A 17,943-nucleotide genomic window follows, 5' to 3' on the forward strand; every position below is an offset into this window, starting at 1 on the left:
GGTAATAAATACATAGCGATGGTCTTAAGGGTCCTCTGGCTCATCTGTTGTTCATACTGTGTCCATTATTGCAGTGTATTTTAGCAGTATACTCACATAAGACAGATAAAGACTCAAAACAGCAATAGTTTCATGCTCCATGTTTAGCTTGCAAGAGGAGGAAATGGAGTTTTCTTCTTCACGCGGGTTTTGTCCTCTCTTTCGCTAAATACTAGTGCAGTGGCACCTTTAGTAAGAATAGGGAAATATTATTCTAATTGTTTGGCTTGTTTGACCAAATGCACCATCAAGGTCCACATAGGTACACCCTCCTACAACTGAGCCGAGTTGTCTAGTGTACTATCTTGATATGAATGCGTCCTTAAAACACTCCCTGGAGGGGCTTTGCTGATGGATGGGGGGAGAGGGTTCGGCCCCTAACTCAACCAAGGCTCGGCCCCTAACTCTGTGGTTGAGTTAGGGGCCAACCACAGAAGTCTCATTCTAGGTACCTTGTAAGAACTGGCTCTCAGACCTCAGTATATGCACCGGAGTGTAAATTTTGATGAAGTCCATGATGAATGATGGGACAACATCATGTAAAAGTGTTATAGCAAATAAAATCTTAAAATCAATTAAAAAATTGAGAGTAAACCAGTGCAGGTAATAAATTAGTCTTATGATCATCACTGTTAGCTCATCCAAGAGGGCTGCCACTCCTTGCCATTTTCCCACCATTCTTTTCATTGCAGTTAAATAATCAAAGTAACTGATGATTTGATCAGCTGCTGAAGCCACAACAAATCACAATTTAAACTGCAGTGCTGTGTTTGCTGTCAAAGCTTTGAAAGTCTGTGGGAAATCGCAGCAGAAACAAGCAGAGCACACCTTAGTTCTCTGAAGTGGCTCCCCTTCTCCAAACACTGATCTGATAAGATAGGAGAGAGCCCCACCAGGAATTTGTTTTCACCACTCTTTCACTGCAGAGCTGATGATAGGGAGGACATGTAAAGAGAGCTACTTTGGCCATGTCTCAAGACACCAAGAAGAGAAACTGAATTCTGCCAAAGAGGAAGAATCCAGGGCTAGTTTTTGGTTTGGGCTACCATCACACTAACTCAGAGAAACAAAACATCTGCTTCTCCTATTTAATGGGGAAGCAACAATTTGAGGTTGGCACTGGCTGAGCAGCCTGTGACTCAAGGACGAACACGAGCTGGATATTATAGCTGCTTTGATTCCAATACTCATTGAGTGAATGTGGATTCAATTAAGCCCAGTTGAAAGTCATGAGGTATTACAATGTGAGCGAGTCTGGTGCTGTGGTTCATGGAAGCTTTCTTGGCTCTGGTAATATTTAATCCACTGGCCAACTCAGCCTGCCCTTGTGAGACAGCAACTCACAACACTAAGTGTGAGCCTGTTCAAGGAAACTGCTTCAAATCTAAACAACATTGACATGAAGAATCTGTTTTACTCCTATGTTGCCAGATATAGGAAGACAAGAGTTACTTTTGATAGCATTCTGTGTGATGAGAAGGAAAGAACAGATAAAGATCAGAGAGGAGGGCTGGGGGTGGTGACACAGGTGGAGAGGTAGTAAAGTACAGTGGGCGGGGAGTGGATAGTAGGGGAGGGAAAGAAGAAAAAGAGTTAAAGAGGGAACCGGCAAAGGAATTTCAGAGGAACTGAAAACATTAGAGGGTGGTTTAGGAAAAAGGGAGGAGCACCAAGTAAACAGAAAGTTACATATGAGGAGGACTTAAAGCTCAGGGAGGAGTACAAAAAGAAAGAAGCAGGTAGCATTATTGCAGTAGGTTCATTTTTAACTGAGCTAATTACTACTTTTTTCTCACTGCAGAGAAAGAACACAAACAGGAAGCACGAGTTTAACAGCTTACAGAAAGCCAGCAGCTGAAGTCAGGAAAAGAGAAAGAAGCAACGGCAGCAAGAAAAGGAGAGAGAGAGACAGCTGTTCAAAAAGTCCAAAAAGATTAATTGATGAAGAGAAACAAAAGGCAGAGCAGAAAAGAGGCTCTGAGGAGTGAGCCAAATAAGAAAACAACACTCACTGACAGAAAGAACTGGACTTAACTCCAAGGACTACTGACATCAGCAAAACAAGAGGGAAGAAGAGCAGCAGTAAAGAGGTCATTGTGGTCAATGTGGTGCACGTCTGAGCAAGTCTACTATGCAAGCGAGACAGCCGAGATAAACAGACTCAAGCACAGTAATTCCGTTCAGTTCCAAAACACAGCTCTGCCTGTAGCAGCAGCATGTTGCTGAAAGAGTACCGCATATGTATGCCACTGACTGTGGATGAGGTAAGTGAGTTTGCTTTTCACACACTCATACTCTCGCAACTTTAAATTGACAGACAAAAGAGAGGGTTCACCTCAGACATAGACATATCTTTCTTTAGCTTAAAAACTTGAACGTGTTAATGTGCTGATAAGAAAAGTGCCAACAGATCACACACACACACACATACACACACATACACACAGATCGTGCAGCTGCTTAGTGGGAGCTTTGGCATACTGGGGTGCTAAGGTGTCCTCAGTTGAGATGAGCTCAGGCATTCTGGCAGAGCCAAAGCACACCACACAGCCAGCCGCCTCACACTGTAGCTTAGCTATTTTGTGTATTTTGTGTCTTCCTGTGTGTGTTTGAGTCCCTCACTACAGCAGCACATAAACTAGTCAGACTGGTTACAACCTGGGCTCAAACAAAGGCATCAGGCTTGCAGTTTTCCACAAGCCATGAAAGACAGAAAAGGTTAGGTTATTCCATGAAGTGTCCTTCAAAAGGACTGCCCCATCCCCTCCTGTACACACCCGCACCCCTCTTCACCTCTACCTGTTACCACAACAATGACAGTGACAAATAGCAGCCCAGAATAGGATTTACAGTATCAGTGCAGGGCATGGAAACTTGAGCTTGCAGCAAATCCTCTTTGGTCTGAATGTAATGCAAGTTTAAATGCAGCTTACTAGAGGAGCTACCGTATTCAAAACCATTTATAAAATCCCAGCCATGCCACACTTTTATGGTTAATTGTGTTGATTCACAAGAGAGCACTCCTGGAACATAATACTTCTCCTAATATTAAACAAAACTGCTCTGATGACTAGTGAGCTGTGTTTTGCTGTGAGAAAAGCCAAAAAGTGACAGTATATGGTTCAGTCTCCACCTTTCTTTCACTTGCTGAAAATGTCCTAGAGCAAAACAGTGATCCACAAGATATTTGTGACTGTTAGCAAAGGATAGACCACTTTGGATAGATAGAGATGTGCTTAACTTATCTTCCAACATGCAAATCGCAATATATACCCTGCCTGTCAAATGGATTCCAGCCTCTGTGAGAGTTTGTGATTTATGGTTTTACAACTCTGAGTCACACAATGTAAATATTTCAAAGGCCTTGTTTCTTATAGGGGTTTTTCACAGTAAAATGACATCTCAGAATGATTGTTCATTTGTATAATTGTCATCATCATTATTCTTATCAGTTAAAAGCATGAGCATGGGCTGTGATTCTGGTGAAACAAAAGCTTAATTGTAAATATGACTTGAAACCCTTCTCTAAATGAAGCATGTGTGTGGGGTACAAGTTATGCAAGAAATCTGAATCAGCTGTAAGCAGAACTAGCTCAAAAAAAAATCAGTGACCCTGCATTAGAGTTAAAAGGGAACATTTAATCTGCTTTGATTCAAAACTGCAGGCTAAAAAGCATGAAAACAAAAGCAAGATTGCTTTTGATAAGCTCTGTGTATCACTGCTGTACTGCAAATTCCATACTTTACCTGAACGCAGCATGTTTAAGTTGTATCTAAAACCCCCAAAAAATGTTTAGTCAAGATTTCAATCATGAATTATTTTAAGGAGAAGTTCCACTTTTTTACTCACATTCACACTGACACTATCAGCAGAGTCTCCATCCTGATACAATATGCTCTATTTGCACATCTCTACGATTTATAGCAAACACATTGGTTGTGAATCAGCGTTTAAAAAAACTGTTTGAGGGAATACACGCCAGAGACTGTCAATTTATGACTCATGGCAGCCATTCATAATCCATGACAAGGGAGAAGAATTTAAGAAGAAAACCGACTAAAACTTTCAGCCAAAATCAGTTTCAAAAGAAAAAAAGGATTCTTAACCTCTGTGGGCGGAGCTCACAGCTCTGCTATCTGTTAGACCTATGACAACATTAAAGCACACACATCAATGATTAATTAAGTCCCATGAATAACCAATAAGTAAATATTGAATGTTGACATTCCAGTGTAATTGGAACAAGAAGGAGGAGTGTCGCATGATGTCAGCAGTGAAGGATGGAGTACAGTTGTCTGCCCTCCTCTTGCTTCCTTTCTCGCCATCGTTCTGTTTCTGCTTTTAACTTAAATGGGGCTTTAGTGACATGCAATATAGGGCAACAAAATGAGTTGCAATAACTTTGAGAATTAACTTTACCAACTTAGTTAAGCAAACAGAACTAAATACAGAAAGTTTCACAAGCAAAAAAAAAAGCTGCTTTGTGTGAAGAATGTAGACTGTGTTAAACACAACTCTAATTAAGTCAATCTGAGCTGCAGATTTCCAAGGCCCATTTAACCGAAACTGTCCCGCATTATCAGCATAGAGTACAAACTGGAACTGAAAAAGAAATGGAAAGCAATGCATCATCCTCACCGACCAAATTACATTGATCTTTATATCTAGCATATGACTGTCTCAAAAACAAAAAAAGGGCAAATGTTTGGGTAAAAAGCATCCAGACCAGGTGAGTGTGAAGACAAAACCACCCGTGACAACTATTGTTGAGAGTTTTTGTTTTGTCTTTGTTTATGTTCTTCACACTTACCTTATTAGCAACTTGCTTGTAGTGGTGTTTTGTATGGCAACATTTTTCTCTAACCCAGTGGTCAAAGGGGTTTAGTTGGTCAGCAAAAATGTTTAAGTGGGTGGTAAGTGTCAAAGTAACCTGGACACAAATACCAGGACCCAAGGTTTCCCCAGCACATCAATGCATTGTGACAAAATGAAAAATTTGCTTGGTTCAGTCCACCTTGATGTGCAAATCTACAGACTAATCTGCAAAGTAACAAAAGTTAAATAAAGTCCTGGTAATACTGGCAGTAGGTGTAAAGGACCTCAAAACTTTGCAGCAGTCTAACTGCATCCCAGCAGCAACTCTTCAGAGGACGTTTAATAGAGAAATTGAATATTTAATGATTTATTGCTCTGTTTGAATTGAAAATAAGCTTTTCATTGGTAAAACAGAGGAAAGGTTTGTCATAGAGGGCACGTAGGATCACTGTCACAGTTACTGTAAAAGCAACTAAAGCAATGCAGTGAGAATTTATCATTGAATGACTGAGGATTAGGCCAATGATTTTTCTGCATCATATTTCTAACCATAGTTTTTCTCTCTCCATCCTCACCACCATAAACATCCTCCTAAACCTCTCCCTGGGCTCCAGTACAGGATTGGGCAGCTCTACATGATCAGTAAGCACAGCTGTGAGCAGAGTGGTGGGGGAGAAGGGGTGGAGGTGGTGAAGAACGAGCAAGACACACACCCTGAGCATGGCCCTGGACAGCTGACCGAGAAGCGAATCTACCTCAGCAGGTAGGGCTCAGCTCTTCAACAACCGTTTTGCCATACCAATAATCTCAACTACTCCCGACCTCAGTCTTTTCCTGACTTTGTCAATTCTGTCATTACAATAACTGATGCTGTTCGATCTTAAGTCTCGGGCCTGACTGTAAAGCTTTACATCTTGTAAATCCAAATGACAAGCAATAAAACATCCTTTCAGCACAGTAACACCCACTGTTCAGGGTAACCTGTAGGCATCCAAAGTCCAAGTACTCTCTGTTTGAAACAAGCGAAGGCCACTGTGGTGAGGTTATAGTGGAAGATCTCATTGTTCTATGAGCTCATTATCCAGTGAACCTTTAAGTCTTTTAATTGTGTAAATATGGGCCTCCAGCTGGGAGGATACGTCAACAGCATCTTCATAGCAGTAATTGTAGGATGTGTGGGAGGTTTTAGCCCCTCATTATTTTCCTTTTCATTGTTGAAAATGCATCTGTCAGCCTGAGTCGTGTAATATAAGGTAAATAAAAGAGAGCACAAAAACAATCCAAAACTACTATTACTTTGAACATCAAACATTCACAAAATAAAACAAATCTTTATTGTAACCACTCACGGCCATTTTATGAGGATGTCAACACTAGCTGAAGGTTTTACAGCAATGAAGCTCGCCATAATAGAGCTGGAAGCAAATATAAGACCTTTTTGTAAAGCTTTATTCCCAGCATCATGTTGTTGCACAGTTTTTTTTTTGTCAGGAAGCTGCTGTCAGAAAGATGGTAAAGCTCAGTCCATGAAATAACCCACAATAAAATTGGAACAGCTGCTTTTAAAGGTTAATTTGCCAGTTTAGTTCATCAGAAGACGCAGTTAGTTAATTAGTGAGCTTTAAAAAGGCTGGTGAGTGAAGTTTATTGTTTCAGGGTCTCCAGTATTTTAGCTTTATCTGACTTCAGAGTATACTTCCTTGTTACAGCACGGAGACACACATTTGTGTGGATATCACAACTGTATTTGTCCATGTCTTTAATTTCTTTAGAGACAGCTTGAAGTATACATTAAATATGTGTCAAGTAAAAGAGGAAGAAAGTCTGTGTGCCAACACAAAAAAAGAAAATGTTTTACCATCTACAAATTAGATTGTATTAGATTACACTATATTCTTTCAAAGAGTATTTATACTAACGGCAGAACACAACCCAGGCTTGGCAACATGAGGAGGACCTGTCTCAGCAGATGGCTGGCCTGAACACCCCACATTGCTGAGGTACACAACTTACAATGTGTCCCGTCGGTGAAGTCTTATAGCCCCCATCTGGCAAGAATGGTGTAAAAACTAGGGATTGCAACATCCAGTCCTTTCAATTAACCTAAAATCCATCCATCCATTCATTTTCTATGCCTACTAATCTCAGTACAGGGTTAAGATGGGGCCAGAGCCTATGCCAGCTGCTATTAGGTAAGAAGCAGGGTACACCTTGGATAGGTCGTCGATTCAATCATGGAGCTGGCTCCAAAACATGTCTGGCTCCAATAGAGTCTAATTCCAAAAATGTCAAATTGTCTCGTAAAAAACAAATTGCTAATACATAAAAACAAGAATAAAGTTTCTCAGAAGTTCTGTTGTCGACAGCTGGAGCCACTCATTCCATAGTCATTTTAAATAATTTTACAAGACACTGAGCTTGACATCTTTATTAAATCACATCTTCAAGTATCACTGTCCAGCTCAACTTTATTGTCAGGTTTCATGACCTCCTGTTTAAAGGAGACAGAGCTGGCAGTGACTGAAAGCTGTTTTTATGGCTTCAAAGTAGCAGTTGGGAAACCAGTGGCACCAAGTTATTCAATCATTATGTGAGACAAATAAACAAGAGAAAAGTATTTAAACTATAGCTGAACTGGCTGCTCTTCCTGTAACTGTATATCAATATTTTCAAGCACTCCCATCCAACACTGCTTTAGTTAATATGCTAATTGTTAGCTATTTATGCAGCTTTTCTTTTGACAACCTGCAATGACAGTGCTGCTTCACTGTCCTCACTGTGCAAATTAAATCTTTATAATGTAATTACATTGACTGTGCAACAAATTTTAACATACAGAAAAGTTAACTTTTCTGGAGCTTCAATTAACCACTATTTTGTCTCCAACAACCAAAGCATACTTGGCACACGTATACCAACCAGTCTGACATTAGGACATGCTGTTGTCAAAAAGTTGAGAAAGATTATTTTGTTATTGCCTATAGCCACAGCCTACAATTTCTTTGCTCAATCTTGCACAAATTGCAAAAATCCAACAATTTCCACGTCTTCTTCTATTATGTTTACAGGCAAATTTCTTACAAAGTGAGGAGCATTCATGTAAAAGTAACCAATCAGTGAATTCCAAATCCCATTTCTTTGACTGGTAAGGTCTTAAAAGTTTTGGCTCATATCTGAAAAGGGCTTTATATGTGGTCAATGAAAGTGTAATTTTCTCACAAGATTGATGTGAATTGGATCACCATTTGATTGGTGGTTTCAGCTCATCACAGTTATTAGCAGTTTCACTGTAAGGCAGCTGATAACAAGCTGATAAAAGTCTCCAGAAAGAACAATAAATTTACAGCATTGACTGCGTAAGAATGGGAGCAGCATTTTATAAAGTGGTTGGGATGGTTCTTAATTCTCTACCAAGTCACACGAGAATACATATATGATGAGGGTTAGAGAGAGGCAAGAGAGGCACCTGGCAACCTGTCCAGGCACCCTGGACAGGTTGCCAGTCCATCATAGGGTGTTGTGGGAAGTTGATAAGGTAAATAAAGTGTTTATGAGATGATGGAAAGCACAGACAGATCCAAGTTGCCATAGACGGGCGACCTGTCCTGGGTGTACCCTGCCTTTCGCCCAATGATTGCTGGGACAAGCTCCAGCTTCTCTGCAACCTTTAATTGGACTAAGCGGATAAGAAAATGAACTTCTCACTCTACGCCGATTGTTTTTCTTGTGGAGATGTTGCCTGCTTGCTGCTCCCTGCATGACAGTCAAAAACAACTCCACTTCAGCCTCTCCTCAGTTCCAGTTTGCCTCCCTGAGTTTTGAAGAAACTTTTGTCCTTTTTGCACAGTTGTGTGTCTGTTCCCAGTACAACTTAGGACAATGAAAGGACTCGGGATATTGATTTATCTCAGTGACTTGCACTGTTTGAGTCAGGCAACTTAACTTTAAAAAAAAAAAGTCAAATGCATTTTCTTTCAAGGCTTCATTCATGTCTGCTGCTACAAGCCAGAACACCAGAATGACCTTCCTGTGGATCCAGTATAGCAACACCATGTACATAGCCATCCTCAAATTCTGTGTTCATTCCAGCCTTCAGCCCAGGCAACTTCCCCCAGCCTCTGGTGGACCCTCATTGAAAGAGAAAGTATAACCCAAAATGAAAAAACATAGTTCCTAAAACGTGGAACTGCTTCTATAATTTACTAAATTAAAACCCTTCCAACTCTTCCTATGATTTGTGTGCTATGTCCTTGTTTTGTCCTGCAGCTACAATATATCTACATAAACACATTATAAACCAGTCAAGGTTTTATATACACTGCTAATAAATCACAACCAGGAGATGTTTGCTTTAAACTTCGAACATACAAGTTGGAGCCGTATCTACCAGTGTCACCATGCTGACAGAATTTATTTGCTACATATGTGCTCCTAACATGTCTGTAAGAAAAAAAATTCTCCTTTCATTTTCTAAACATGTGACAACTCCACCCATTACCTGAATGTAACTTTAATCTGCATTTCAATCACCACAAATCCAAGGTGTGAACCTTAAATAAACTCCTAGAGAAGTGAAGACATTTCCTCATTGTGGAGAATTCATTTAGTCATTGTGTGCTTGTGAGATTTGATCTTCATTTGTGATGTTATGCAAGAATACACACACTCGCAGGTACAGTGACAGGAGAATGTCTTCAGTAACAATTCATCACCATAGGTGTAATCGAGAATGAGTCATACAAATGAACACTGTGGTGAGAGTAGCATACAGGTAATCGAGCTATAAATGGAAGAAAAGAAAACACCTAAGATCTCCGTGTCTCCTCTGTAGCTCCTCCACACCTTCCATTTGTGACTGATTCTTCTCTTTTCTTTTCCTTTCGCTTTCAGTAAACTGCCGTCATGGGCAAAAGCTTTTGTCCCACGAATCTTCTATGTGACAGAAAAGGCCTGGAACTTCTACCCATTCACCCTCACAGGTGTGTGTATGTGTGTGTGTGTGTGTGTGTGTGTGTGCTCACATTTCATATTTTGTAAAAAAAATAAAAAAAAGAAATAAGGTTACTCTCACCTCAGTGGATATGCAAAGGCTATTTACTTGCAACAGCTTTTTTTTTTAAAGTGCTGTCAACTATTTATCACTGTGTATGTGCTACGTTGGCGGTGAAGTGTGTGCATGTGTGGTTGCAATTTCATGCTCATGCATGTGAGTACCTAATGATGTTTCTCCCTATCCATATTGAATGTCCCTGGTGCTGCAGAGTACTCAGTAAGTATTCTCACACATCATTTATTGTACATGAATGCAACAGAGCTCATCTCTTTCCAGTGTCAGTGATTCTAACTTGCAGCTTGCCTTCTACCTCTCTCTGTCTCTGCCCTTCAACACTTTGACCCCGTTTTAACCCCCATCCCGTAGGTATCATTTCTCCCTAGGTTCAGCATCCGCATTGAGACAAGATTCGAGAACAACAACGGCAATAACGACATCGTGAGTATGGACCCAATGGAGGGGAAGCAAGATGTGAGAAAGATGGATTGATTAGAAATAGGGGGAGGAGGAAGACAAGGGGAAAGAGAGAAAGTGCAGTTTTCTCTACAGCACCAAGAATGCGTTCATCAAATTGATGTGCCCATTACAAGGAAAACAAGTAAAGCACAAAATGCGCTATTGGCAGATCTATTAACCAGACGTGCAGCGTGCTTATCATGGCTGCCATGCAGCATTTTGTCCTAAGCCAAGACGCATAAACACACTGAGACAGAAATTCCCAAGCAATCGCAAGTCTGTCTGTCCCCATTGTCTGCTTGGTAATCAAGGAAAGTCAATAAACAAGACCCAACAGGTCTGAATTTGGAAAACTCAATTTATTGAGAGAAAAGGGGCGAATCTTGGTTCATGTCATGAGGTTACAAATAATACAATTTTATTTCAGACAAGATCACATTTGTGAGAGTTAAATCATCAAAAAACTTAGATGTGTAAACCTGCAATTACAGATGTTCGAAATGGTAAATGGAATTGTACTTTTCCAGTTATGTTTACTGCTCAAAGAGCTTTACACTACATGTCACAGTCATCCATTCACACACATGTTCATACCTCAATAGGTACATTTGGGGTGATTTAGGGTTCAGTGTCTTGCCCAAGGACACTTAGTCATGCAGTGAAGAGAAGCCAGGCATTGATCCCCTGACCTTCTGGTTGGAAGATGACTTCTCTTCCACCAGCCAGTGGCTACAATTCACAGTAATATTCCCAAAATTAAGCAAATTAATTTGCTACAATTTGTTTTCAATAAGAAAAACTCATTTTAGCTGTATTTTCTGGTTCCTTTTACCTGCATAAAGCAGTTTGCTTTGTGAGCAATAATCTAATTTATTTGTTGAATTCTCTAATCTTAGTTTTTTTAAATGGAAGGTTTTTACATAATCTTTATTGCTTCACAGCAGATGCTCCATGCCTCGCAGTTGCCAGCTAATATGTGTTGCTTTAGATAAATTTGCTTGTTTATGATAAAAGATCTAGCAACACTGGCTTTAGTTGAGCATAGTAAAGAAAGGAAGCTGCAAATAAAATGAAGAATTACTTTTTGGGCATGAGTGAAACCTAAGTAAACTGATGCTCTGTGGAAAGTGGCTACTATTTAGACAGAAGTGGGCACAAACATGGCAGTTACTTATAAAGGCAGTACTCATTTACCGGGTTAAGCATTGCAACATGTAAACGGGAATACGGATGGAATATCTTATCTGCTGCATGTGTAAACCCCATAATTGGATTTTTGTTGTATTTAGATTAAGATAAGTGGCTCACAATGTTGTTGTACATGTACAAAAAGCCTCTGGTATGCCATCTTCTTTGAATGCAGGATTTTCCGAACTTTGTAGCAAAAAAGCTTGGCGTTAAAGCAGCACAATACCCCCCAGCTAATGCAACACCTTCCATAAGAGGGAGCCGGACCTTGGTTAGAAACAGGCTAAAAACAGCACCGTGAGAGCTTAGCAGGATATTAGCTTACCCTGGCTTTTTCTTATTTATTAGTTTTGATATTTGGAATGAACATCAGTGGGGCATTAGAACAATTTAACACAAGTTTGGGCGGAAGTGCAGACTCCTCTCTCCCCTACTTCAGGTTCACTTCATGCTTTGTAAGCGTGTATTCTGGTTTTTACACTACCTGCTTTTCTCTTTCCTTTAATATCTCTTATGGGTCCTTGTTTTTTTCCCTCATCCCTGGCTCAGTTTTCTATCTGTCTGGTTTGCTCCAGTGTGATTTCTTCCAAGGGCCTCAGGGTGAGATAGAGCGAGGGGTGTTTGGGTGTGTGACCTCCATTTCTACACACTTACTTATCTACTCTTATCCTGCTTTCCACTGAGTGAGCAGTATTTGAGTGTAAAAGTACGGGTGAATGTGTATCTGCGTCTGCTGTCATTATGCTGTATGACCTCCTCCATCTGTTTGGATGTAGGTGTTTGGGGACAAGCCAACCCCAGCAGAGAATGTGTGCTTTCTGGATATCCTGAGTGACCCTTTCCCTGAAAAGCATTATAAAGAATCAGAGGTATGTAATGAATTATTTAAAACATGCAAAAATGACTAAAAATTATTGTTTTAAAAAAATGGTGATTAATAATACTTTGGCAAAGCAAAATTATGATTACCTTAAAGGAATTCTTCAACTTTATGGGAAATATGTTAAGAAGTATATGAGAATAATTACATCCTAGTGAGGGATTGGAGGCATGTTGCTACAGGGCGTCTTATACATTTTTACTACAAGTTTAACCAATTTCCTGAACTTCTAAAAGGGAAATATTCATGACAAAATTTTAGTGAAAATAACACAGAAAATTAGTGCAACAGATCCATTTTCTGCCATGTTTTTATAGCTCTGTTCATCGACAGATTTATAGGGGGGAAAGAGCCACTTTGAACCCCCTTTACCAATTTCCTGTATGGCTCTGCTAATAAAGATGTGGGGTTGCAATGGCTACCTTCCAACTGCCGGTCTTAAAGCCCCACTACTAAAATATGGCAGATTTTCTGACTCAGGTGCCCCCTAACAAAGGCATCTGTCTTGCACACTGCCTCCTCTGAGCTCTGAGCCAGTAAAAGTGAGTCAGATGTTGACTCTTGCTTTATCTCTCGCTTCATCTCTTTCTCATCTCCTTTTCCCACTTCTTTCAATATTATCCTCTTGACTTTCTTTGCTGAATCATGAGCCATGATGTGAAAAAAAAAAAAAAACAATGTGATAATATTCAGCTACTGGTGTGTAACAGAATGATGTAAAGCAAAATGCTTTTAAAAAAGTGATCAACCAAGATGACAGAAAAAAGTCATGAAAAATTAAGACATCAAGAAGTAAAAATTTCTTTTGGGCTCTATCAAACAATGGTAAACTTGAAAATACTGAGAGCATTATCAGCTCATTTTTGATAAGTGAACATTTTAAGTGCTCATGAGAATTTTCTGTTAGTCAAACAAAAAAGCAACAACATAAGAGATTTAACTTGTTACTTCCACAGAACAGCAAATGTGGTATAATGTGAACCTCTGGTTGCAAATAAAAATGGCAAGCTGGATAAAAAAACTGAGCTGGTAATGTGACACAGAAATCCCTTTAAATCTGAATATAACCCATTTTTGTAAAATAATGAATAACATTATAAATAACTAACTTAATGTTATAACACACCTGCCCAGTCTTGTATTACTCACTGTCTAAAACTGTTAAATATATTTCAATTTAATTCACACAAAAAACAATGAGGGTAAACACAGCCAGTTCTGGTTTTCTGAAAAGTTTCACTTTATGCCATTAAATAATAGACAGCAACTGGTTACATCTTGCAATTTGCTGTAAAAAATAACTAAATTTGATTTCCAAATCTCTGCTTCTGTTCTTAGCTAAACTACTGCAACCTTTTGAACACAAATACATTAAGCATGTGGCAATATATTCCCCAAATGTTAAAATATTCTTTACAGAGAATATGGCATGTAATGCACTCATGTGGACACAGAAACTATCTGCACAAAAACAAACCCTTTTTTTTATATTGTTTTCTTCACTTTCCTCCTTCTTACTTTGTCATGTGAAACAACAGATTCCACAATCCTCACATGCCTCTCTGACTATTTTCATTCCTTTCCATTCACACCTCTTTATGGCCTACAAGCCCCTAGCAACAAAGGTCAATTTGCATTTTTTACACATGCACACAGAATCAAGCCTTTAAGACAGAAGCACACATGCATGCATATACCAGCAAAAACATCATATACCATGTTTATGACATAAAATCATGAACTCAAACCTCATTTGGTCTCAGATGCACAATGCGTGTTCTCACACTTTCCTCTTAAGGGTTGTGTAAAGCAACAACATGCTTACACCTCCTATCTGACATTGTGACACTCATTCTCACATACACATGCTTGCAGCACACTTAGAGACATCTATACTGCCCTCTGAAAATACCCTACAGGGCTACACAAATTCTGCTTGCACTCTTCATCATTTGCTCTGTGCAGGACCTGAGTCGCTGGCAGTCAAGTAAAACGGAGCGTGGACCTCTGGAGAAAGGCTGGAGAGACCACCACCAGCCCATAATGTGTTCCTATAAGAGAGTGCAGTGCAGCTTTGAGGTCTACGGCTTCCAGACCAGGACTGAGGAGTTCATACACCGAGTGAGACTGGGCTTTATCTTCCCTTGTGGCTTTTCCTGGTTCTGATGGGTTTTTTTAGTTTGTGCGCTTTTTATTAGTATTATTATTTGTGACTTGAGTCTGCCATGTGTGAAATGTTGACACAAATAAATCATCACCAAATTAATTTCTGGATATTAGCTTAATTACCAACAACGTCGCCATGAGGGCTGTTAGTCTCAAATGACCTCATAACTGCATTTCATGTAATTCAACATTAGCGCTGATTTGTTAGGAAATTTGCTGTGTTGCTTTGTGCCACGAAACAGTGAGCGGGCATCTGCTATTCCAGCCCTAACAATACATACTTTCTCACAATGGAGGCAGGTGGAACAAGATCGGCTCTTTCAACACATTTATCCTACACAATGAACCAAGGCAATGAAGCATGACCAAAACTCAAAAGTTGTTTTTTATGCTTGTTCATGAATGTTTGAATTGTGGTTCTCATTCTGCCAAAGCCTCACGCAACCCAGTCTGTTGACAGACATTCCCACATGATATCAAACTAATTGAACGAATGATTGCCGTGATTTTGAGACTGATGTTCGACATAATAAAGCTAAATGTAGCATTTCACACATGGCCACACATGACAGCCGTCTGATTTTAATTACATTTTCTTTAATGCCATGGTCTTGCTTGCTCTATAATTTCAGAACATCAAAGACATTCTTCTTGTTGGCCACAGACAGGCGGTAGCATGGATGGACGAGTGGCACGGTGGGCAAGAAAAACACCAAACAATACAGCATCTTAGAGTTCACAGTTACAAGAGATAATACTTTAAAATGATTTAGTAATCATTTTGTAAAACCAAACTCAATATTTTCCATGAGCTTATGTGTGCCTGTGCCCGCAGGGCTGAGTTTGGAAGAGGTGAGGGAGTATGAGCAGGCAATGCAGGAGAAGACCAACAGCAAAGTCAAATCCAGCCAGAGCAACACAGGTGAGGTTGCAGCTCCTTCCTGACCTGCACTGTACTGAAATATCACAGAGAATAGGAGGGGAGGGTGAGAATGCACAGCTGCATGTAAGAGCAGTGGATGCAGAGAGAGAGAGAGGCAGAGGCAGAGGTGAAAAGTGGGTTTGCTATGAGGAGAAGATGAAAAGAGCAGTAGGTCTGAAATGTATATGTGTGCTCTGCCTAATTATCCCTGGATCTCAGCTCATAATGATAAGGGAGGAAAGAAGGCAGACATGCAAAAACACACTGATTCAAAATGAATTAAATCAGTTTTAGATAATATGAAATGTAGAAAAATTCTGAACAGGTATTTTCCTTTTATATTATGTCGCCTGGCATGTTATCATTTGCTGTCAATAGACTACAAAATAGTATGAATTAACAGTTTTTGTAATGCTGACATGCCTGAGGAGAGCAGGTTGCTCCACTAGAGCCTTCACTGTGCCCTACAAATACCCAGATGGCTGGAATACATCTGTGGGAGAAAAATGGAGAGGGATGAACAGTCGGGAGGCATTTCACAACACAAGAAGCAACAAGGAGGGAGAGACAGAGGGTGTATGCCCAGAAAAAGATGAGAGAAAGACAGATGTAGAGTGTGCGCGTATGTGTGTGTGTTTGGTTCATGAAGTGATAATGCCACTGCGTCGCTCTGATAAACAGTGTAATGCAGCCACCTGCTGCACTCTCCCCATCATGAGCCTTCTCAACATAAATAACCAGCCATTGCAGCACTTAGCTGTAAATGTCAGATCTGGTGGGGGTATGAGTTTGGGCATGTATGTGATATGTGTTGTGTGTATGTGTGTGTGCGCGTGTGTGCCCACCCTGCCCCCTGCTGGTTTGTGTGGTGAACCTCAGCAGGATGTGAGCTGTATCAAAGGTAAAACTCCCAATATGGCCCGTACCATCTTGTGCCTGCACTCTCTCTTTCTCTCCTTCTGTGTGTGATGATGAGAAACATCAAGCTGCAACAAATCTGCAGTCATTCCTCAACCTGCTGCAGCTCGCTGCACTGCCATGACCCCCTACAGGCCAAAAGCTGCTACAGCGTTCAGCCGTGCACTGCACAGACTGAGGAATACTGTAGATTTCATTTTGTTCATCTGCTGTAATAAAAGTAAATGGATGCCATTTACTCGAGAGAATCCAATAAGAAATTGTGTGCATGAGCTGAATACCAATAAGGGATTAAACTAATGGGAGTTGAAGTGTTTGACACAGATCTTAAGTACAGTTAATACATAGGAAACTCAAACAGGGCTCTCCCTTTATTCTTTCCTTCTTTTGATTTTATTTTCTCTTTGTACATGTGCCCTCTGCATTCAACAATACTCTTCTTCCATCTCTTTTAGTCCATTTAAGTTTGCTTCATAAGCCTGAAATGAAACACACTTTTTTTTTTTTTTCGTCAAAGCATAAAGGAAATATCTGTCTGTCCATTTCAGGCCTACCCATTGCCTCCCGCCCGTCCATCTCTCGCTCCATCTCTGTGACAGATGAGCAATCCTTGAAGAAGATGGGAGTGACGACAGTGGCCATGTCTGACACCTCAACCTCCTCTGTGTCTCACAGTCCCCTTCGCCTCAACTCAACCCCTGAGTGATGCCTCACACACTTAGTACAATGCCAACACAAAACCCAAACACAGAGTCAACAACAGCTAGTCATGTGATATTATTCCTCAAATATGAATACACACACACATGCATGTGCAGACAGTGAAATGATTGTTAAAAGGCAAAGTCTGACATTTTGGGGAAAAATATCTTTTTGCTCTCGGACGTACAGTTAGATAAGATCAATACCACTCTCAGAATGCCTTTAAATTCAGTCTCGACTTGGTTACAAACTCCAACTCGAAGTTTTAAAAATAAAACCGTCATTTAGGGGAGTTGTGTGGTGGATACTGTTCTGGCAGGGATTAATCCCTACCACAGGTAAAGCACAAATGAACAACAATTTATAACACTTTTACAGATTTAACAAGCTATGTTTCTATTTTTCTGTCTTTGTGTGAAGCCTAACTAACTGCGGGCTCCAGCTTCTTTTTACTGAACAGATCAAGAGAATGGTATCGATCTCTTCATCTAACTGTTGAGTTGTTTCTATATAATCATCACAAATTTGTTTAGTCTTATCCACAAGCGGTTCTTTTCCACACTGACAGCATGCATGTAAATAAAAGTAAATTCCACACAAATTCTTAAGAAAAAACACTTTGTACTTGTTGAAAAAAAAACTGGGCCGCACAACTGTGCGTTGGTTCAACATGGTCACTGGTTCGAACCCTGGTAAAAATGGGTTTCAAACAAAGGACTTTCTGTGCAGCATTTGCATGTTCTCCCTGTGTATGCCTGGATCATCTCCAGCTTCCCCCCACTGTCCAAAGACACGCATGCTGG

At 40.1% G+C, this 17,943-nt stretch overlaps 1 protein-coding gene across 1 annotated transcript; it reads left to right on the forward strand.

Annotated features, from left to right (window-relative positions):
* Window positions 1-2,255: 2,255 nt before the first annotated feature.
* On the forward strand, window positions 2,256-17,144 carry pitpnc1b (phosphatidylinositol transfer protein cytoplasmic 1b; the record flags this gene model as incomplete). The annotated part of the gene is made up of 9 exons (XM_079241189.1): window positions 2,256-2,303; window positions 5,470-5,618; window positions 9,746-9,836; window positions 10,275-10,346; window positions 12,329-12,421; window positions 14,398-14,553; window positions 15,231-15,294; window positions 15,434-15,520; window positions 16,987-17,144. The coding sequence occupies 9 exons, from the start codon at window positions 2,256-2,258 to the stop codon at window positions 17,142-17,144; spliced, it is 918 nt and encodes a 305-aa protein (XP_079097315.1).
* Window positions 17,145-17,943: the final 799 nt, after the last annotated feature.

Source organism: Telmatherina bonti (genome assembly GCF_933228915.1).
Source record: "Telmatherina bonti genome assembly, chromosome: 5".
NCBI lineage: Eukaryota > Metazoa > Chordata > Actinopteri > Atheriniformes > Telmatherinidae > Telmatherina > Telmatherina bonti.